This window comes from Liolophura sinensis, chromosome 5, assembly GCF_032854445.1.
Source record: "Liolophura sinensis isolate JHLJ2023 chromosome 5, CUHK_Ljap_v2, whole genome shotgun sequence".
NCBI classification, from domain to species: Eukaryota; Metazoa; Mollusca; class Polyplacophora; order Chitonida; family Chitonidae; genus Liolophura; species Liolophura sinensis.
This window is the reverse complement of record NC_088299.1, coordinates 8,116,827-8,141,015: the sequence shown is the minus strand read 5'-3', so window position 1 is coordinate 8,141,015 and position 24,189 is coordinate 8,116,827. Positions and strand designations below refer to the sequence as shown.

Here is a 24,189-nt window from a genome sequence, read left to right as displayed (position 1 = left end):
CCTACTGTGGCTGTATGGCTGCACACAGGGCTGTTGTACACCGGCAGTGGCTGTATGGCTACACACATGGCTGTTGTACACCTACCGTGGCTGTATGGCCACACACAGGGTTGTTGTACACCTGCCGTGGCTGTACGGCTACACACAGGGTTGTTGTACACCTGTCGTGGCTGTATGGCTACACACAGGGTTGTTGTACACCTGTCGTGGCTGTATGGCTACACACAGGGTTGTTGTACACCTGCCATGGCTGTATGGCTATACACAGGGCTGTTGTACACCTGCCGTGGCTGTATGGCTACACACAGGGCTGTTGTACACCTACTGTGGCTACACAAATGGTGTTGCAGGACCATGGTTGCATACATTTAATGATTCACACGTCTGCATAGTTATTCGTACACTTCAAAATCTACTTCCTGATAAAAGTTCACTACTTGTTGAACTGTGATAATTTCCAAGATTGCAGCTGAGTGCCCATTTATAAGAGGGTTACGTCAAGGGGCATGCCTGTACAAAATGGCTGACTTCTAGAAAAGAGTGTGTGGGGGTGGGCTTTGGAGGAGGAAGATTTCAGCCCACAAAACTTTCCCCTACCCCTTCCCCCTCCCAAAGACGACCCACTTCTTAGACCTATGATCTTATACTCTATGCTTGTGATTTCACAGATTTACAAGAAGAAGGAAAAAAAGAAATCAAAAAAAAAAAAAAAAAAAAAAAAAAAAAGCAAAAAGAGAGATAGGGAGAGATGAACAAAAATTCAAGTGTGCTGGTGCTGTGATCTTGAATAAGGTGGCTGGCAACTGGAAGTCTGGGGCCACTTTAACAATTTTCACTCATATTTCTTTTAACTTTTTTTGCAAAAGATCAAAAAGGGTTATCATGCCATAAGGCAATGGCATTTAAGGGGAAAAAGTTTTCGAAAAACTGGGTTACAAAATTTTGTGAAAATGGCCCCAGAAGTAAACTTCTGATTCATACATGCATCCCTGTATTCTACATTCTTTGGGGTTGAACTTGGCTTAGCTGCATGGTTCATCAATGGGACATGATTTCAGAAACAGTATAACAGGAGAAGCTATTATGAATCAAGGAATCTTTTCATTGCATTATACAAAGGTACAAAGGTGCTAGTCTTGTGTAAACAAAAACCAGGCTTTCTTTTTTTTTTTTTTAAATAAAATACCTAAACATTAAAAGCAACATAAACAAAAATTACAAACATCAACATCAAATCACTCTATTGTTGCAATGATGTAACTCAAAACCTGCATATTTCTTGTGAAGGTATGTAAGTAAGGTAACTGCATATGTAAAATACACCTACACCAGTATAATAGCACTTATTTTTTTCAACACCAATGTCACTGCAAGCATAAAGCCTAGCACCGGGAGTCTCAATATCCAAAAGAGTGGAAGCAGTAGCTTGCAGAAGAGTTTACTGTTGTGTCAGGTGGTGTGGTGTGCACACGTGCTGCGTGGAGGGAAGATGCAATAATGCAGATTCTAAGCTTTTGCATAATCTTATCACTGTGCCATTTCCAACAACTGTGCAACAACGGGTGTCATATGTTCTTCCTGACCAACATATAAGCACAAATAGATCTGAATCGACTTTCACAAATCTTTGCATACCCTATTTCCTCAACCTTTTCGCATATAAAAGAGCAACTTTCAGTGCAATTTATGCATATTTTTAACTTGTTTTGGAGACAACACTACATTGGTTCAATTTGCCAGTTTCGGGGCTTCACAAAGAGTATAATTTTATCAGTCAACACAGAATAATGCTTTCAGAATATGCTGGAATAATCACCTTGCTAACATGCAAAAAGATTGAGGAATTACAGTACCACATTTGTGGTAACATTCTTATTGGACACATTATGGTGATGAGGTCATGTGATTTACCAGAAAAGTTACAAAAAAATGATTTTTGAAGTTTGAAAGTGGGCCCTGGTTAGACATAATGGGTACCTACAGTTTATTTATAAAACTCTGATTTTCCTTTATTCTATGTCAACTGCATATCTAACTATATAAATACACAGGTATGGAGCAATTTACCCCGAAAAAACATACTGCCACACCTGGCATAAACACAGCATTCTGTAAAATATCCAACAACAGTTCGTGTTTACATGAAACATGTAAAACAGATTCCTTAATAAAAAAACCACAATCATTCAGAGATCATGAAGTATATTTACAAACATGAACAGGAAAGCACTAGTCCAGAAGAGAGAAGCGTTTCGGACGGCGGCAAAGTCTTTGGTTATCTCTGTTATGTCTCCTTCGCCGATCACGTTTGGTTCGGGGACCTGTGCCATCATCACTGTCTGTGTCCGAGTCTGAGAAAGCTGCATCGGTCTTGTATTCCCATTTCCCCAATGTACCATCCCACTAGATGTGGGAAACAAACAGAAAACAAACAAAAAGTGGAGTTTTAAGGACAAAATACTTGAACAAATAAACTTCTACATGTATTTATAGAGTAGTTACATCTATAATATTAATATTGGCAATCTGGTTACCATGACAACTGCAGAAAGGTGTGATAAATGGTAAATTCAAACTGAAATTTACAGTTTCGAAATAATTGGAGTTGGAGCTCAGACAAAACTTCTTATCTATTCATACATGTATATTGGACAATGTAAAATGACCATGCCCACGACAAAAATGGAGGAGTGACATATCTTCACCTCTATGTATATCGATGAAAACTGAAATCACTGCATTGTCTTCACAGAATCTAAGGGAGACTACTCACAGAAGTGCTCATTATGGTGTTGTCGTAGGGGTGCCAGGAGACGTCCCTCACACAATGGTTATGGCCTTCAAGCTTTGACAAGATTTTTCCTGTTAGTGTGTCGTAAACTGTAAATAAAATTCAGGTGCATGGTTATTTAATAATCACATTGCTCACCATAGTGTTCTCACACTACTGTAATTCTTCAACCTCTTCGCATGATTGCAATGTGTTTATTCAAGCATAATCTGAAGGCAATTGTCTTGACAGACTGATAAAATTATACTTTTTGTGAAGTCTTGAAATTGTCTAATCTGATCCTGGTAGATTTGTCCCCAAAATCAGATAAAAAACTTGATAAATTGCACTGAAAGTTGCTCTTTCATATGCGAAAAGGTTGAGGAATTACGGTACAGTCCTCTACTTCAACCAATGAAAATTTGTGTACAGATTGCGCCACTGTTCACTCATATCTGAAAACCAGATTCGTTGAACAGAGCGTAGTATTCACTTGGTCTGTCATGGAGAGAGTATGTACATAGATGCCTGAAGGAATTTCAAACCAAAAAGTTGTAAAAACAACTGTTCAGAACATATATATAAAAAAATAAAAATTATGTAAACTTTTCTGTTTACACAAAAAAAGTCTTCAAAAAAAAAAAAAAAAAAAGAACACATGAATGTAAAAAAAATACTCCTCCAGCCTGGCTTAATCTTTTAAATGCACAACTTACAGAACTAACCCATATAAACAAATGATGGGTTACCCCGAGTCATATTTTTTTAGGTTAATCAGTGTCTTTAAAATTTTAAGATCTGCTCTCTTAATTGATAGTACCAAACAAAGAATGCTGACATGCTTGTCCGCCTCACTTACTGACAACAGTTCCATTAGCACAACCAGAGTAGATATATCGTTGAGCAGTAGAGAAGGCCGGAGAGAAGTGACAGCGAATGAGCGTGTGGAGAACGCAGTGACCTCGATATGTCATCAGAGATGTGTCTCCCTTCAGGCACTTCTGACGTATAACTGAAACAACAGAAAATCTGTCACCTTCCATTCTGTATGGGTTTGTCAGTTTACCTCGTTATCAATGAAAATGCAGGTAACCAAACCATCAATGACTTGTTAAACAAAGTAAAACAGCATTCTACAAACATTAGCCAATCTGATTAAAAGTGAAGACACAGCTATTCCAAAATGTAAATATGCAGATAAAGTATTCCTCATAAAGTTTAAGAAGTATATCTTTTTAATTTTGTGATGTTGAATTTATAACCGAGATATGGCAGTGCGAAGTAAGCAAAGTCGTGCACACTGAAAAAATCGAAAGCACCACCATATTATCAATTTTAATCAATCAGTCACAAGTTATTTCTGTAGCCCCATAATGCACCAGTTTCTGCTGGCGTCAACCAAACCCAGTTTCGCCTTTAGATCATAGGAGGCAACATTGTATTTCCGTTTTTTCATACATTACACTTCCCATGAATTTCAGATTAAATGTTGATTTACAAGTAACCGAGTTCATCAGAACAAAATCACTGTGCCCGTTTATGTTTGTATCTACCTCTCTTCCAAAAGAGCGTTAAATTAATTATTTATTTTTTATTTATTTGTTAAGAACATTGAAACTCTAGTTTCCATCACCTACATGTAACAGAGATATCAATACAAGACGTGGCTGAGCTGATAATTTAGTACTTTCAGATTTACTTTCTATTGTTTGGCCTTAGAACTGCACTCAGTTTCCGCCAGGGTCAACATTGCTTCATGTTCTAGTTATCAGATCACTATCAAATCAACACCATGGCTATTTGTAATTCTACCCAGCTGTTAGTTGCCCACCGTGTGCAAATATACATATTAAATAGAGATGACCTTTTAAACATCATCCAGTGTGTCAGGCAACACACAGGCTGGTGCATTTACCTCCCCAAATAATATCATTCCATGCTGTTTATTTCTACAAGTAAAAGAATTTGAGTTTGTTTTGTTAGATTTGCTTTTATGGTTTACTACTATAAAAAGGCGAACAACAGAAATTTCCTACAGTGATAAAAGTGTTAATTATTGCGCACAGTTATAGGTATCGCTTTTGTTTTTACATTTTTCATGTTTTACACCAAGACGCTGTGACGTGGGAGCGTTTTATGATGTTCCAGTCTGAGATCAGTGGTATGATGTCATAATACATGTGCTGTAAACCTTTACATTCCAACGTCACACAACAATAAAACAAGACATCACACATAAGCAGCTTTGACGTATCTATGTCAACTGCAATGGCCTAAGCTTATTGTTGATTGGTCTAAATGCTGAGGGAGAAAAAGAGAACAGTAGTACAAAGTATCCCGTTATTTTTTGTACACATTTTCTTCAATTTTTAGGGGTAGAATAAACTTTAACACCATTGTCTTCATGTTTGTTGAATTACCCGATACCTGCGAGCCTTGTTTCATACAAATTTGACTCAACAGTACCACATTACACAACAAACACTGTTACAGTGGTGTTAAACCCTTAACCAGACAACCCCTTTGGGAAATCATGGACAGTGCAGCAGAAAGCAGGAAGTCAAAAGAGCAGACATGTGTTCAGCTGACTTAACTTACTGTTTAATCCACAGCCTTGTTATATTATTTCTGAGCCAGGGTGATATCATTTTACTGTTGTTCACAGCTCAAATCCATTGGCATATTACAGAAGGAGCATTTTAAATGCTACAGTCTGCTTCAAGTTTCAGGTTTCTTGCTTTTTTTAAATCTATAATAATAGTTAGCTGAGGCAAAGTACTAGTTTTATACCTACTCATTTATAATTATTTTGAAAATAACATCAGACAGAAATTGCTAACGAACATACACCTCGACACTTATCATTTATTACATGTAGTGCATTATTATATCTGTAGCTGAAATCTCTCTCCGTTTAAATCCACCTTACATGTGAATTTCTTAATCAATTAATCAATCAACCAATTTACATTAACCCTGAAGCAATATACATGAACTACAAAGAACTTGATGATTTTCCCACTGTGTATGGTGGGTAACCATGGTTACCTCTCCTGGGCACCCTCTGCCACCGGTAATCCCATCTCTGCGACGACACAGCTCTTCTTGTTGCCTGAAATATCACAGCAAAAAGTTGAACTATAGATGCGGTGCTTTCACATTCAAAGCTGTATCTTAAATAATTTTTGATAAAAATCATGTCCACAAGATAACACATTTTCTGAATAAAAACAACCAAAAAGGTCTAAAATCTGCTGAATTTACCAAAAAAAGAAGTGCCCCCATGTTTAAAATCACATGGTCATTTATGCCCATTCTGGAATATTAGAAACTTTAGCGACAGCCCAGGATTCAGCTATATTATGTTTTTGTCTGTTTATTTTTCTACAATTTCTACTTGAAACAAATTCCCATGTAACACATATTAAGTTTCATGCGTAGAAAGGGCTTCCAAAAAATACAAGTTCCATCTCTTCTGTCGTTAAAGGTAAACTCAGTCCTACTGTATCATGTCACACTTTGTTGGCATTAATTTACTGACCACTGTGTTCCAGAGGCACAAGTGACACCTCTTGGCTTAAGGAACTTCTCCAGTTCATGAGTGGTTCAGCCACTCACTTTTCTCTACAATTTGTCCCTCCTTTTGTGAAACTTTTTACACGTGCACATGTCATAGTAATCAAAAACACTGTTGACGTTCACATGGCAAAGTTGAACATTTAAGCCATTTGAGTTTGAACTCGAAACTCCCCTATTGTCTGTGACTGCCTCCAGTTTCAAAGCTTTAACATACCCATGTGGGTTTATTTGTTCTGCGATAAAGGAATCCCAGTCTTACACGCCCAGTCACATTATACCGACACGGGGAGAATTAGCCCTGCTTCCTCGCTCTAGCGTATCAGCACTGAGCGCCAAGCGAGGCAGCAACAAGCTAGTGATGATGTGCCATCCAGAAAGTCTCGCTGACGGGGTGTGTCTGATCAGCTTACCTCTTGTCCCTCTGATGGAGAGAAGGCCCTGACATCCCACAGCTTGATGCACTGATCTTTAGAGTTGGAGATTAAATAGCGTGCATCACCCTGAAGAACAGCAAAGAAAAGACATGCATGTATAAGCAATTATATACTTCACTGGAATTTACGCTGTACTCAAGAATATTTCACTTTTATGATGGCAGCCAGCAGTATAGTGGTAAGAAACTGGGATCAGGGAAACCCATGACCATCCCAAGGTTGCTGGCACATATATAATTAGCCCGCTCCCCTTCCCACCCAAGGGCCCTACTCCCTATAAAACCTCAGTTTTTACTGGACATTTCAAGATGTTTCTCTTTCTTCTTTCATTTTTACATCTCATTTTCTTTCAAATCCCTGTCTCTTTCATTAGAATAATAATAATAAAAAATCCCCTACTGACCCATCCTATTTTTTCAGACAGGATTGGGCCATCCCCCAAAAAGAATCTTGGGGCCTCCGTGGCTCAGTCGGTTAAAGCGCTAGCGCAGCATAATGACCCAAGAGTCTCTCACCAATGCGGTCGCTGTGAGTTTGCTGGCGACCGTACGTGAGAAGGTCTGCCAGCAACCTGCGGATGGTCGTGGGTTTCCCCCGGGCTCTGCCCGGTTTCCACCCACCATAATGCTGGCCGCCGTCGTATAAGTGAAATATTCTTGAGTACGGCGTAAAACACCAATCAAAAAAAAAAAAAAAAAAAAAAAGAATCTTTTCAGGATGGTATTAAAAAAGGTATTAGAAGAGGTCTTATTTTCCTATGCATCATAAAAGTCCAATGATCTTTTCAAGAGACACTGCCCTGAAAAATGCTTGCTGAGCAATTAGTCGTGTTTGAATGTTCTGGCATCCAATGCGTTACCTTGATATGTGAACCTAGGAGACCATGTGTGAGTTGCCATCTGATTACAGTATACAGTAAATGACCAAAAATTTGGACCCAAAAAGTGCATTTTTAGAGGTAAACAAATATCTCAAAATATTACCTTTGAAGCAGAGACTTACATTTTCACAGTAGGATACCATCCTACCTTCTAAGCAAACCTCCGGCCGTAAGTGGGAAGGTCTGTCAGCAACCTGCGGATGGTTGTGGGTTTCCCCCGGGCTCTGCCCGGTTTCCACCCACCATAATGCTGGCCGCCGTCGTATAAGTGAAATATTCTTGAGTACAGCGTAAAACACCAATCAAATAAATAAAATAAATCTAAGCAAACCTCAAGGCACTTTTCTAAAATGAACAGACCTACCAGAATAAAAACAACTGAGCAACATAGTCCTCATGAGAAAATGTATGTATTGCCATGTGATTGGTCAAGGTATTTACTGCCATCTGATTGGTTGTGATATTTATTGCCATCTGATTGGTCAAGATATTTACTGCCATCTGATTGGTTATCCTGTGATTTAGGTCGTGGAATGTTGGTATGTACTGCCATCTGATTGGTCAAGGGATTTACTGCCATCTAATTAGTTATCCTGTGATGTGTGCTGTACAGTGTTGGTATGTACTGCCATCTGACTGGTCAAGGGATTTACTGCCATCTGATTAGTTATCCGGTGATGTGTGCCATAGACTGTTGGTGTGTACTGCCATCTGATTGGTCAAGGGATTTACTGCCAGATGGTTAGTTATCCTGTGATGTGTGCCGTAGAGTGTTGGTATGTACCGCAATCTGATTGGTCAACATATTTACTGCCATCTGACTGGTTATCCTGTAATTTCTGCCACAGAGTCTTGGTACATACTACCATCTGATTGGTCAAGAGATTTACTGCCATCCAATTAGTTAACCAGTGATGTGTGCCATAAAGTGAAGGTATGTACTGCCATCTCATTGGCCAAATATGTGCTGCCATTTGAATAGAAAGCCTGCGATGTATACCTTAGAGTCAATGTATGTAATTCCATCAGAGTGACCAGCCAAAATGCCTACTGGTACAGGCTGCTCCTCACTCAGGGTGCGTCTGTCCCATACCTACACGGAAAACAGACATTATTAGGAAAATAACTAACAATAAAAATTAAAAAGGAAAAACTTTTAATTTACTTCTCGGGTGCAGTTATTGTATTCTAACTCTGCCTGGGTTGTGAAATAATGTGTAAATACAGTTCTCCATTTACATTCATTACATACAGTACATAGATAATCTAACTGGTGTACAGCAATGAGGGTATGTATACTAGAAGTTTGACACATGGGTATTTTTTTCTTTTTTTTCTTCTTTCATCAATTGCGCTTTTTCAGTATCATCATAACTAATCATTCAAATATGAGAATTTAAGACGCTTTAAGGAAAGCTTTACACAAAAACTCTGAAGCCATACACTTTAAAAACATAACAAAAAATTCCACGCAGCTTAACTCACCTTACATAGACCATCATCTCCACCACTGAATAGGATCTGTGAACTTTCATCTGCGAATGCCACAGCATTTACGTCGTCTTCATGTGCATCAATCTGAATTTAACAAGGATTGTCTAGAAAACATATTAAACCAGAGGTGGAACACTGACTGTCTGAGAAGAGTCATTCAACAAGCAGAGTATTTCGTGAAAAATATATTTATTGGTTTATTTGATTGGTGTTTTACACTGTACTCAAGAATATTTCACTTATATTGAAATTATAAGGCCAGCATTATGGTGGGAAGAAACCAGGCAGAACCCGGGAGAAACCCACGACCATCCGCAAGTTGCTGGCAGACCTTCCCATGTATGGCCAGAGAGATAGCCAGTATGAGGCGAAAAATAGAGTAAGGTTCTGAAAAGGGGGACAAGGAGAAAATGTAAATACTTTTATCGGATATGAGGGGGAAAAAATGGTACATGTACTACTAAATTAAAAGACTGCCAAAAGCGGATTACTTTGAACCCTACAGACACTAATTCCATCAGCCAGAAACTGCAAGGCTCTATAATATCACACATATTATCTAAATCTATTTTTTTTTTTTTATCGATTGGAGTTTTACATCGTATCCAAGAATATTTCACATATACGATCACAGCCAGCATTATGGTGGAAGGAAACCAGGCAACACCTGGGGGAAACCCATGACCATCCCTAGGTTGCTGGAAGACCTACTCGTGTACAATCGGAGAGGGAGCCATCATGAGCTGGATTTGAACTCACCGTGACCACACTTGTGAGAGCTGCTTGTTGTTTAAAGCTGGTCTCTGGTTTCAATATTTTGCAAAGTTGCATCTGTACGTATCATAGCACGTAGGGCTATCACTAAGCTGCTGTAACGATGCAACTATAACATCCTCTTCTTGCATTAGGATCATCACGTCATTGCTGCACAGAAATCGAGGGTCATCATGCTCACTGACCTTCATGACCCCTTCACGACCTTAACGGCAGGATTACCTTTAATATCCTATCATTTCTCTCTGTATCATAGATGTACAAACATCCGTCATTTGCTCTGTTCAAAAAAATACAATATGTCAATTTAATTTTTTTTTTAAATACCACATCAATACATATTAAAAACTAAGAACGCAAAAAAAAAAACAAAAAAAAAAACAGAACACAAAAAAACATGGGAAGAAGTGCTTTTATGCAACCATGTATTATTTTGTGTGCAAGTACATGATTTAGCAAATACGGGTGCATGGGTTACACACAATGACCTAAAATGTCACTCACAAAAGTGCATTATTAGATACAAATAAATGTCACAAAATATTATTTTTTTGTGCTGAAACTTTTCCAGTAGAAAATCATCCTATGCTCCTAGCAAACCTCAATACACCTTTCTAAAATCAATAAAACTCTCAGAATCAGGAACAATGGGCAAGTTAGTCGGATGAAATTTATTGTCATTTAGAGTAAATTTACCTGCATAGGCATTTTGTAAATTCTGTGGTTGTTGCTAAATTTTCAGCATTTAAACATGATGATTTTTACTGATTCACTGCAGAAGTGCGAAGTGTACACTTGGAAATCTGGGAGTTAATCATAGTTTTTAGAATGACAAAAAAGATGCTTTACCCTCCTAGGATCTCTGTGCTATTCTCTGAGAAGGCCAAGGAGAACACACAAAACCGTCCATCATTTGGGCAGAAGTTTAACGCATGATGAGTCTCGCAGTCTCCTTGTAGGTTACACAAGTGCACTGAAATTGAAATATAATATTTATTTATTTACTTTGAAAGGTGTTTTGCAAAAACTGTGAACCTTTTCAAATGTGCTTTTACGATTGTATGGGAGTTAGGTTTTTGGTCTGTGATCAAGAGAGCACGGAGTAAACTGTAGCTCTTAGCCAGATACCTCGTAATACTGACTAAAACCTGTAGCTGGAGGAGCGAGTGCAGGAAAGAGCCTGCATATTTAATGGATAAGTGCCAATTGGCCAATCCAGCCCAGAACAAATGTAATAGTACATGAAAATAAAAAAGAGGCAATAAAACAGAATATTGAAAATTTTTCTTAAATGAAAAAGGAATCTGTGCATGATTTGGAAAATACAATGCATCATTTGCTGTACCTGACAAAACTCATGAGGTACCTGTCAAACCTATGATGACTAAAAGCTCCAACAGAACTGGCAGGTGCTGGACTTGAACCTTGGACCTCATCAGTCAAAGGTTAATGGTCTTCCAACAGACTCATGGAGACTTTGAAAACAATGGAAACAATACTTGCCATTATCAGACCAGCTGGAATATATCAAGTGGTGACCATCAGGACTGTAACAGACAATAGCATTATTCTAGTAATAAATCAATGACAATGTTATGACCAGATGATAAAAGGCCAGAAGTTCCAACGTCCCTTTCAGAATGTATTCCGGCTTTCACAACTCCAGCTTAATTGATCGTCAGTTATTCTCGTCTTCTTTTAAGGAGGCTTATCTCTATCTAAGTATCGCCACAATGCGATGTTCTTGTTATTAGAGACAAACAAATCGATAATTTGTACTGGGCGTGTGTACGTGATACGATATACATACGATGAGAGAGGCTGTTTTTTTATCGACCGTACTTGGCTACAAGTCAGATCATCTTTCCGACGCGCCCGATACACTGCTCGAGGGTTTCCGCACGTCAAGTGACACGAACATTTGCTAACACAACAAGTAAGGGCTTCGTCTTATAAAGATTAACAGTCTTTAATAGATTAAAAGCTTAGGAGGATTAACTTCCTTTGTCTGATCGGGTTACTGTATTGTACAGAATTTTGGTCACATCTTACAGGTACAAACAAGATTAAATGATAACATTGTTGCTTGAATGCTTGAGTTGTTTTATTACTTGACGTTTCTGTATTGAAGTTTGATTAGTTGTCCAAAAATTCTGTTAATATCTGCAAAAGTTGATTCCCGCGAATAAAAAGGCATTTACAGTATTTGTTGTGCATGTAAATGTTGCGGTAAGATTATACAAGCATTTCCTAAATACGGACAATCATTGCCATTTCGGGCTGGAGTATGTTCAGTAAACTAGATTAGAGCTCACCATAAAACTTTAATTTTAGGTTTTATTTTAGACTTTCAATGTTTTTGAAGTTGTAGCTGGAATGGGGTGGAAGCTGTATGATTGGAGGGGTATTCAACTTCACCCAAATGCAATCAGACATGGGTACACTAGTTGCCAAGGCTTTGCAAGCTGCAAGAGTCTAGATTGATAAACATCAGTTAATCATAATTTTCCATCTCCGCTCATAAACTTCACCAAGTAGATGACTGTGCTAACTGCAATAAATGATGCAAGCTTAGTGACAGACTGTACATTACTCAACATTTCAGTTCATTTCAAAGAGACTTTAGGTGTGTGTACATATACTGTGCCTTCTTGTCGCAGGGGATATTCATGCTGCCAGTGCTGCCGCCACTGACGTGTCATGCCGCAGACACCAGACATGACACCCCACACATTATACTGACACCTGGTCAACCAGTCATGTTTCTTGCTCTAGCCACTGCTGATAGAGAGCTGAGCAAAGCAGTGACATATACCATTTTTTAAGTCTTTGATGTGACCTGACCAGGGTTTGACCCCAGGTCTCCTGACTTCCAGTCGGATGCTCTATTCCCATTAGGCCTGCCCACCCAAGCGGTCGAGATGTTAATTGAGAACAAGTTAGCTTACCTAAAGGCTATATCCAGGATGGACCAGCCTATATCCCTGGCTTGTATCAAATTAGTCTGACGGAAATAACCCAATGTCGTATCATACACTCTGATATTTTGATCTGAAATCAAATACAAATATGAGACATATGCCTACATGAACAAAAAGATATATAGTAGATAATAAAAACACAATGATGTTCTTTTGTTGTTCGACAACATGTTTTCGGTTTTATGCTGCAAATTTATTCAGTTTAACAGGAGTTTGTAAACATGTAGAGCCATGATAAGGGTTTGATCAATAAAATGCTTACTGCTAAATGCACAATACCCCATTTTACTGCACATTGGCAAACTATTAGAACTAAATGATTTATTTATTTGCCGAGTGTTTCATGCCGTATTCAAGAAAACTTCACAGCACTCTAGGGTAGCGTAAAATGATTTAAAACCTCACATCAAAGATCATTACTTATTTATTTGATAGCGTGATATTTTATGCTGTACTCATAAATCTGATTTATAAAGTTTTCAGAAAGTGGGCCCTGGCCGATGACGAGAAGCCACAAGTAAAGGAATTGATCAGACAAATCACATTTTGCCACCCACCGAATTAAAAAAAAAAAAATACAGCAAAATACTCATAACTTTTCATCGAACATTACCAGACATTTGCTAACGAAAGCTACAGCAGAAGAAAGATCCCGTTTTTTGCTTACCTTGGCATGCGGAGAGGAACACATTTCCATCCTGAGAGTATATTCCACAGAACGCCTTGTTGTGGTATGAAGCCACTGTCGTTTTCGTGTTTGGCAAAAACCTTAATGAAATGAAACAACCACAGAGGTGAAAAAAAAAACCCCTGAATTTAAAAGATAAAATTGCAACTGACATAAACTTAACTCACAAAGATTATAAGCATTAGTAATTTCTGGATATACATATGTAACATCCTGATCATGAGATGAGCTGTTTTCATGCTTTCTAGAGATTAAATCTGTATGTAATGGGCAAGGAAAAATAAGACAGGGGCAACAGTCTGATATAAACATGTTTGACTGACTTGGTCCAACCAACTCATAGGGAGATAATCTTCTTTACTGCATAGAGCATGATAGTCCAGTCAAATTTGTATCTCACTGTACTTGGTTTCATTCTTTCCATTCATTTCAAACAATTATTTATACTCATATGACAGCAGTCCACCTAGAGCAAAGAACTGCTTCTCATGATGTGCGCAACAAACCTCATGATGTACGCCGTATCCAAGAATATTTCACTCATACGACGGCGGCCAGTATTATGGTGAGTGGAAACTGGGCAGAGCCCAGGGGAAACCCACGACCATTCGCAGGTTGCTGAAAGACCTTCCCACGTACAGCCGGAGAGGAAGCCAGTATGAGCTGGACTTGAACTCACAGCAACATGAGATACATGACAAGTATCATGCAGTACCTGGCAAACCTCATGAGGTAACTGGCAAAACATAATGACTAAAAGCTGCACCAGAACTGACAGATGCTGGATTTGTACCTTGAACCTCATCAGTTAAAAGCGAGTGGTCTTTCAATAGAAAGCATTACTTCCATACGGTATAAAATAAATCTACCTCACATAAGCCTGTTTCTGTTTCCACTTATTTAAAAACACTGATGATTTTCCTTTTAAAATATATTAATTTGTTTATTTGTTTCTTGTTAAGCTCCACAAATTTTTCATGCGTGAAGGAAACAGAAATGCCTGTGATAAACCACCAACCTTGGGCAAGTTAGTGATGCACCTTATATTGTCACCAAGGCCCCAGACACTGTGAGAGACGAATAATCAATGAACAGCCTGTCCAAGGCCAGGTCTAACCCTGCACCTTGTGTGTTCTTGAGATTGATGGGGCCCCTGTGGCCTTGTGGATGGCGTGCTAGAACAGCACAATCATCCAGGAGCCTCTCACCTGTGAGTTCAAGTCCAGCTTATGCTGGCTTCCTCTTCAGTTGTACATGTACATGGGAATGTCTGCCATCAACCGTCATATGGTTGTAGGTTTCCCCCAGTTTCGTGCCACCATAATAGTGGCTGCAGTCGTATAATTGAAACATTCTTGAGTAAAACTCCAATGAAACTAAAATTCAAAACTCCCGTGGATTGAAATGCAAGCACCTTAGGCACCAGACCATGATCCCTTCTCAATTACACTGACCACGGCTTTATCATGACTAGCTATTTTAAGAGTCTATCTTTTCCTACAAGTACTGTAATTCGCTCTACAATATCTCAGGAACTGTTGTACTTACGGTGAGTTCAATCTGCAGCGCTGACTGTGAGAAAAAGTCTGACCCTTCACCATTCCAGTCTCTCTCTGTTGTAAAAACAAACGTTGAATGATTGGTTGACTGATTTCATTAGTGGTTTATTCTGAACTCTAAACTATTACACCTGATTAAAAACTTCACATGTCCCCCAATAAAACTTGGTCTCTGGGGAAACCCATTAGGAGATTCACTCAGTGGGGCCCATGCTTATGTTGATAATTATCACGATGCCACCTGAGATATGAAGTTAAAGAGGAATGTTTATTAGTGCTAGCGCTCTAACCAACTGAGCCACGGAGGCCCCCTTAAAGTGGCATAACTTTTGTAGCTGGACACATCTCCCCAAAGCCATGACAAAACCACACAGTACATGTGCAACGTCAACAATAAAGTCGTTTCCTAGCACACAGCCAAGATATTAATGTTCTGAACAGGGAAATATGATAACTGTCACTACATGTACATATTTCTAAAAACTCAATCAAGAATTACGGCCAAATCTCATGATCTGAGGCATAAATGTAATGGTGACCCGGCAACTGCCTGGCAGCAGGTTCCTGACACACTTCAACAGATCATGAAACGAATATATCTTTTTTTTTTAAAACATACTTTGCTGCTGTTTCACAGTTTAAAGTAAAATCGCGCATATTCAGAAAATTGAAAACGTTGCTGTGTTATTAATTTTAACCAGGACCAGGTTATTCCTATAATCCGAGAACCCAGCTGTTTCTGCTTACGTCACCCGAATCAGGTTTTGCCTTTTTAGCCCTATAACCATAGGGTCTGAGGGAAGCGATGTTGTGTTTCCGATTTCCACTTTCTCTAACACAGCATATCTTATGGCCCCATAAAAAATCCAGATAAAACATTAATTTACACAACGTCGGAGAATGTCAGAAAAAAATAAATGGCTCTTTGGGTGTAGGTCTGTTTGAAGATATCTTAAAGATGCGCTCTCAACACAGTTATCTCCCTTACTGTGTAATATTGGAGACCATACCTTGTGTAGCATATCTGGGATGCACATTTTCCTCTTCTCCCCAGCATGAGAGCCTTGACCTGACTGCACTAACATGGCCTGTTTGAACTCACTTTTCTGAAAAGTGAACCGAAAGATTTATACTACATTTAATGACAGATAAATGAGACTATTCAAAAGGCAAAACAGCCACAACAAGGCAGGATACCTGCAAGGGCCCATAACTTAAACAAATTTATCATCGCATAGCAAAAATGTTAGATAAACGCATCAGCAGCAATAGCTTAAAAATACATAGAGCTACTGATTATGATAATGTTTTAGACCATATCTATTAAATTCTACGATTTTTCCCACTTTCTTAAAGTGTTTGTATACCTTTCTTTTAAAAAATTCTCATAAATTATCCCATCCAGGATAAGTCACCATTAATAAAAATGTCCAAAAACTCAGCAGGGATATCTGGTGTACACACGTTTCCTTTTTTGGTTTAAAGCCTTAAGAAAAAAAAGCCCTCACTTTCAGGCCTTTTACTGATTAGCAGTTAAGAATAACAATAATACTTAAAACATACCTCTAGTCCACTGATATCTGGGGGGAAATCTGCTTGAAAGAAAAGAATAACACTGAAATAAGGACATAATTATGCGCAAGGCATTTACATCACATGCTAAAAAAGAAAAACAAAAAAAATAAATAAAACAATCTTGTTTTCAGGTTTTCACAAACTTTATAATTAGTTCTGAACACTGACTTATCTTGACTTCCAGCCTTTCTATAATCTACACCAAGGAAAGTTATTTTAAAAATTCCTTGACCAATGCTGTACATGAGAAATCATTTAGATTTAAACTATAGCTACAGGTAGGCAAATGGACCATCAATTTCGTTAACACGACAGTCCTAAAACAGCTGACTCACTAGGAATATTTGATTGATTTTTATTTGCATTCAAATCTACAATCTACATTTGTAGGTTACTTAATTCAAAATTCATTTGCATAGAGCAGCACAGAAAAAATATTTTCTCGATGAATACCTGATGTAAGGGGCTGTGAGTATAAGCTAGCAGTAGCTATATAGGCAGGTAAGTGACCATAAGTTTGGTTGACATGTTGCAAAAAGACTGACAGCCTAAAAAATGCTGAATCACTGGGTATTTCTGACTCCTCTTAACTTGCATTCAAATCTCTAACCATGTAGGTCAGTTATGTGTGACTCATAACATTCTTGGTGGTGCTGCACATTTTTTTCTACGCACATGACGAATATCTACTAGGGAAGTTTCGAGTTCAAACTCTTTTGTTAAAAAGAGTTTGAACTCGAAATTCTCCTATTAAAATGGTTGGAGATTTAGGCTACATGTAGCTGTAGGGGGTGGGGTGGGGGGGGGGGGGGGGTGGAGGTCATGTGGCCATCAGTTTACAGACATATACATGTAACTGTTTCTGACAGCCCTAAAAATGCTGACTCACTGGGAACTGGACAGGTGTTGCGTGGCATCATGCAGTCATCATCATCATCGTCATCATCTTCATCATGTAAGTTATCCGACTGCAAGATCTGAACTTGACCACTGAAACAACAACTGGAGTCATAGAAAAACCCAACTGGTCTACTCACAACTAATAACAAACTTCCAATTGAGCATCTTTTATTTTAATATTTCATAATTCCATAATTATCCACTAACTATGCACTGGTACCTGATAAACCATACTGTTACAAATATAGACAGCCGCACTCATTTAAATTTCTGTTTTATGGGCTAAATAAATCTTTCATTCAATGACTGAGGAAGGTTTAAAAATAACATCAAAACTTGAAAATCTTCTAGTTTGTGGAATATGAACCATACATCACCAATTTTTCCTGTTCTAGATATATTTACATAATCAGAAAGACTTCATGAACATAAATTTCTCAACAACCTCAAGATCAGACAAAAAGGTGGATTTCCATTTTTATTCCATTTATGTCACCTAAATTATGTGTTCAAAACTATAATTATGTAAGATTTGGACAGTCTTGAGTACATATTGATAATCCTTCATACATACTTTCTAGCAGAGAGATTTGTACAAAGTTTAACAGTAACATTATCTAAGTTACAATACAAATCTTTCAAAAAGGACGATTAAAATTGGAAAATTCTAACAGTTATAAGGTTTTTAATTTCACACAAAGACATCAAATAACATCAAGCAATGTGTATCACGTTTTTATTTGATTAGCGTTTAATTTTTGACAGGCATTCAATCTTATGGATGGAGGAAGTAAACCTGTCATTTGCCTTGTTGCTGACCTTATGCTGCAGATCATGTAACAGAGAGCTGGATGCAAGTGTACTGCAGCATCAATGGTCAGGGGCCAAATGTTTGCAGAGATTATATAGCGAAATGAATTAGCCGGTGATGTCAGTAATTCAATCAAATTAATGCTGATTGTAGCGATATTTGAATATCATTCAGCTGAAGTGAAAAGTTTTCACACTCCATGAAAACTTTTTCCATTCTTCGATGCTTAATTTGGTCATACGTGGTCATTCAAAAAAAAAAACAAAAAAAAAACACCCTGGCCGAGTATAGGCAGTAGCAGTAGCTCCCCCACCCACTCAATGTCTACATCAAGAACTTCCACTGCATCGAATAGGGTCAAGGAGTGTGACGTGTTTTGGGAAATCTGTTTTTGGAAATCTCTTTAAGGACACTGCGGCAAATAATAATGTAGCATGTTTCTGAAACATTCATGTAAGGTTTCTATTCACACAAGAATGGCAACTGTAATGGTCGAAGGAAAACTACCACCGACCACAAGTAACTACCTGCGAATTAGGTAAGACAAGATAGTGGCCAAATCTGTGTCACTTCCACCTTCATCGGTTTCCTCGCCATCATCTCTTCTGTCGCTATCGCGGTTCATTCTCCTGCGTCTGGAGTTACTGGAGCCCATAAGTGTGAGCGCTCATATAGTGGCATTCCCCCAAATATAACTGTTTTAAGACTTCTGCCCAGCTGGACTATTTATGCAACTGAGTTTCGGCTGGTTCCTGTTGACAAACGTGACCCTCACCTTTGACCTTGTTGAGCGCAAAGCTAGCCAGAGCAAATACTCCAAAGTTTCGTATCTTTGATGTGCTACCTTTAGGGCAAAAATCTAAACTATAGTTCATTATTCCTTTCGGGAAAATACATAACAATTTGGATTGGTGTATCTGATGGGTTGTTTTCTTTTTCTTGTTTATAGAATTAATTATTTGAAATTATATATCCGCCAATCCGTAAATGGTAATGGACCGGGAGATTCTTCAGTGTTGTGTTGTAGCTTCAGTGATGTTCTAAAGTTGTTGCTGTCTCTGTTCGTGAATAAACAGCGTGCGTCGTTGTCAGTGACTGGATGGACTTGGATTGATGTATTCCCGTTGCTGAGGCCACACACAGGTAGATATTGCTGGGTGCACGCATTACTCAGACAACTGTTGACGTGTTTGCAAACTAAGACTTCTGTCATGTTTGTAGTCCATCTCAAAGTTGGTTAACTGACCCGCCGACCGCATGCTAGTCTGTTGAGTGGTGAAAATACTTCATGCAGTCTTGCCCCGCTTTGATGTATACTGTGCACATCAGCTAGACTCGCCCGAGAAAAGGAGCTTTCTTCTAAGAACACATAAATTGCCTCTGTGCGTAGCATTTCCCCCCTCTACCTACATCATAACAAACTGGTCACCAAGGACGGTTCTAAATTGCTTACAAAATGATCTATGAGCACATGGTTGATTGACAGGTGTACAAGACTGCATTATGTTACAATGATCTGAAAAAGGCCATGCTGTAAAACGATTTTTTAATTTGAAATACTTTATGATCAGTTGAGAAAAATAAAATTTCGTGTGAACGAAGATAACATTTCAAGTTATTGACTGCTTAAATGAATTGAAGTCGTAAGCATGAAATTCAGTGTTAGAAAATCCAAATAAGACCCGTCTGATTAACATTAGAAAAACTGAGAAAATCAGAATATTGCCTGTCTTTGACAGAGTACTGATATACTTGCCGATTAGCTTTCTTAAGATAAAGATTACACCAACCAAAAGAGCAAAATTAAAAGTGTATACATACCACGTTATTTGGAGTTGGGAGCGAGAATTCCGAGTTTTTGGAAGTAATGCAAGAACTACTTCTGCAATATTTTTCTACTCAGCACATATGCACAAGAGCTGTGAGCTCTCCAGTGTGAATACACAGAGTAATTAAGCCTATAGGCCGCCTACACATTGTGTCATGCCTTTCATATATAGTAATGACGTGGTCCAACAAAAGCCACAACATTGCTTTAAGGAAACTTCTCCTGGCGCACAGTCGTGGTTAAAAACCTCTACACTTGTTATTTTTGAGGTTTAAGCTTACATGTATCTGTTGATAATAGAGGAAACGCAATTGTTGCATGCTTAGGTGGGGTGGTATATACAAGTAGACTTTCAGGCATTTTCCTCAGCGGCTGCATGGATGGGGTGGGTATCTTTAATAAATATTTACATGATGGACAGAATTAAAAATATGTGCGACAGTCCGGACTTACTCGGCTTCTGGCATTACCCAGGCTGCATGATCTCCCCTAGAGCTATTATATCATTAAGGATTAATTAATACCTACATATACGTATTTATGTATAGACTCCAACAGTTTAACCCCACTACAGGAACCTGAATTCCCATAGATTTGCATACAATAGCAAATTTTTTGCTTTCATTTCCCTGTGGACAAATGAATACTGTCATATTTTTCATATACCGTCCATCAACTCCTCTCAAAAAACATGGCACAGATTTCGAACTCCCATCTCCTTCCAACTTATGGCAGTTCAAATCACTTCCTCTGTGGATTTATATGTAATTTTCCGGTGGAAACTCTAATACTAGCCTCTTAATTTACTATCCACACCTGAGTGTGGTCACAATGACTGCTAGAGATTCGACAGTACCGAGCGTCTTGTCATAGACAGCCATGTTGAAGTTGAATTTCTGGAGAAAACTATTATAATTCAATTGCTGTTTGCGAGAACAACTTCAGTCTTCGTAATTCAAACCAAAAAGGCATAAAAAAGAACATGCATTGTAGTGCAGGTAAGTTTGGATGCTGTCAGCGCGAACTTCATTGAAATCGGCACCATCAGGTTTGAGTGCGCAGATGTGCGGCGATTTCTTTGAGAGGCATTGATGTACTCAGTGTTATGATGAATGTCAGAATATTAGAAAAGCACACAGAGTCCATCTAGATGGACTGGTACATATCAGGAATCTCGCGAGTTCACGTAGGGTGGGGGCTCATGAAATAACACAACAGCATATGTATATTTTTAGCTGTAGGCAACTTAATACTTAATTAATCATACAGGACGGTGCTGCAACCTGCAACCTGTCCAAAATTGTAAACATTTGGGTACATGTTCATGTGTACTTCACTGCTCACCCAGGATAAATTGCACTAACATTTAGTGTACAAATCATTATTGACAATAGTTTAAAGTGTTATATTTATTTGTATTTGTTTAAATTTGTTTTATTTGTTCTCAAATCTTGCTTATTCAGGGTTGCCTCTTTTGCATTGTTTCATTCTCTCCAAGATACATTATCATAGCACTGTTTGCATTATTATAGACAATACACACACAAGCAGGGAGTTATTCTGACACTCTGGTCATGTGGTCATCTCTAGGACATCTATGTGCTAGAGCCTCCCGGCTACATCCCACTTCAGTTAGTTCTTTGTTGACTTAGTAGTACCGAACCTTTAATAGACTGCAATAGACTTTCCATGAGCGAGTGAGTTAGTGAGGGCTTGAGGTTTAAGGTCGTACTTAACAATTTAAGTACGACCGTTAAGGAACGCCAACCAAGGAAGTTAGAACTTCCTCTTTAAAGGTCTTAGGTGTGACGTGACCCAGGATTCACCCTGGATCTACCTCTTCTGAAGCAGATGCTCCACCAACTGTGCTATTGGGGCTGGTCATTTTCCATGAAGTTCACGTGTATTTTAACATTCAGTGATGCAGAACAGTCCCTATGTCTGTAAGTCACCAAACCCTTTTGGCTTGCTCTTGACTGACCATTGGGGCATTCCGGGTAAAAATCTTGATATGCATGATGGTAGATACTTTCATCTAGACCAAGTCACAAACACAGCACTAAATCATTGTCTGGAGGTGCTATCTGGACTGCAGTGAGGCACACACTTGATTGATTGCTTTGTATAATTAATAACTTCATGCAGTGGGTGATGACCAAAATCTCCTTCTGGCAAATAAACAAGGGGGAACAACTCTGTCTGACATCTTACAAATACATGAATTCCACTGTGACATGTTGTCAGGCATGGGAATTTTCCTCCAGTTGGTTGATTTTTGTTTTTGACTTTTTTTGTTAAAATTTAAAAAAAAAAAAAAGAAAAGCCATTGATTTTGTTAGAACAAGTGATTGCTAATGTAATTTGGAGGTAGGGTGAGGTATTTGAAGCATTTCTTCTGGCCATCGGTTCCCAAACCTATGTTGTACACCCTGTTGCCCATTTCATAAAGGGAGGCTTAGTTGATCCTGGTTGCAAACTCACTGGTTATGAGACCCAAAAGCTGCAAATTCACTGGTCATTGGCCGTAAAACTACAATCTCACTGGTCATGGGACCCAAAAGCTGCAACCTCACCGGTCATGGGACCCAAAGTTGCAAACTCACTGGTCATGGGACCCAAAAGCTGCAAATTCACTGGTCATGAGACCCAAAAGCTGCATACTCACTGGTCATTGGCCATAAAGCTATAATCTCACTGGTCATGGGACCCAAAAGCTGCAACCTCACTGGTCATGGGACCCAAAGTTGCAAACTCACTGTTCATGGGACCCAAACGCTGCAACCTCACCGGTCATGGGACCCAAAGTTGCAAACTCACTGGTCATGGGACCCAAAAGCTGCAAACTCACTGGGCATGAGACCCAAAAGCTGCAAACTCACTGGTCATGAGACCCAAAAGCTGCATACTCACTGGTCATTGGCCATAAAGCTATAATCTCACTGGTCATGGGACCCAAAAGCTGCAACCTCACTGGTAATGGGACCCAAAGTTGCAAACTCACTGGTCATGGGACCCAAACGCTGCAACCTCACTGGTCATGGGACCCAAAGTTGCAAACTCACTGGTCATGGGACCCAAAAGCTGCAAACTCACTGGGCATGAGACCCAAAAGCTGCAAACTCACTGGTCATGAGACCCAAAAGCTGCATACTCACTGGTCATTGGCCATAAAGCTATAATCTCACTGGTCATGGGACCCAAAAGCTGCAACCTCACTGGTCATGGGACCCAAAAGCTGCAAACTCACTGGTCATGGGACCCAAACGCTGCAACCTCACTGATCATGGGACCCAAAGTTGCAAACTCACTGGTCATAGGACCCAAAAGCTGCAACTCACTGGTCATTATTATTCACACTTTCCACATATGGAGGCTGTCGGGTTTATGGGTGGGAGAAATGGGAGCACCGGGAGTAAACCACCCTTCGCCAGGTAACAGTGACTACTGGGGATTGTACCAATGGCCTCCATCAATGCAGTAACGTACATGTAGCCAGCACTATTACCACAAGGAAATAGCTGTTGCCCCATTTGTCGGTAACCAGTACGTCCACCCCTCCGGTAAACTTGTCATTTCCTCAAGAATCACAGCAATGAATCTTACTAATCAGCATAGGAAATTCTGAATGAATTTAACAATATGACGGACATGGCAAGCCCGTTGGGGTTTGAACCAATGACTTCTGGGACCAAAGTCAGGCTTTCTACCACTAGACAAATGGGAGATTCCTGATGATCAGATTACATGCAACCAGTACACATTCTATACCCTGTAACGGCCAGGTGTTTAACAGCCAGGTTCTGGTATCAGACAAGCCTTATGATTATAAATCAGTCAAGAAAATATACATCATCAAGGTAAAAATGCATTTATTTTAAAATAACATATTTATTTGTACATTGTATTACATATGTAA

The 24,189-nt window shown here is 39.0% G+C and overlaps 2 protein-coding genes across 3 annotated transcripts in view; one reads left to right on the top strand and one right to left on the bottom strand.

Annotated features, from left to right (window-relative positions):
* Positions 1–745: 745 nt before the first annotated feature.
* Positions 746–19,185, bottom strand: LOC135465549 (DDB1- and CUL4-associated factor 11-like). Of its 2 annotated transcripts, none has more exons than XM_064742787.1 (17): positions 18,973–19,185; positions 17,624–17,724; positions 16,723–16,754; positions 16,170–16,265; positions 15,149–15,213; positions 13,580–13,680; positions 12,880–12,982; positions 11,435–11,478; positions 10,781–10,904; positions 10,154–10,211; positions 9,149–9,241; positions 8,664–8,756; positions 6,760–6,849; positions 5,819–5,882; positions 3,630–3,782; positions 2,774–2,880; positions 746–2,403 (listed from the first exon to the last, which is right to left on the bottom strand). In XM_064742787.1, exons 1-17 carry the CDS (start codon positions 19,098–19,100, stop codon positions 2,230–2,232), a joined length of 1,626 nt encoding a protein of 541 aa, XP_064598857.1. In that variant the 5' UTR covers positions 19,101–19,185; the 3' UTR covers positions 746–2,229. The 2 variants fall into 2 exon arrangements, with proteins under 2 accessions (XP_064598857.1, XP_064598858.1); XM_064742788.1 differs by having other exon boundaries at positions 16,723–16,751.
* Positions 19,186–19,450: 265 nt separating this feature from the next.
* The window catches only part of LOC135465410 (anoctamin-10-like), a 58,152-nt gene continuing 53,413 nt past the window's right edge, over positions 19,451–24,189 (top strand). Inside the window, exon 1 of the mRNA XM_064742645.1 lies at positions 19,451–19,588. The gene's annotated coding sequence lies outside the window, so the exon portion shown is untranslated. The remainder of the gene's footprint in view (positions 19,589–24,189) is intronic.

Coding starts and splice junctions, on each gene's coding strand:
- LOC135465549 (XM_064742787.1), bottom strand. CDS start 19,100: ATGGGCTCCAGTAACTCCAGACGCAGGAGAATGAACCGCGATAGCGAC. Junction 13,681..15,148: donor CGCTGCAGATTGAACTCACC/GTAAGTACAACA, acceptor CATTTCATTAAG/GTTTTTGCCAAACACGAAAA. Junction 2,881..3,629: donor TGCTAATGGAACTGTTGTCA/GTAAGTGAGGCG, acceptor TTTTATTTACAG/TTTACGACACACTAACAGGA.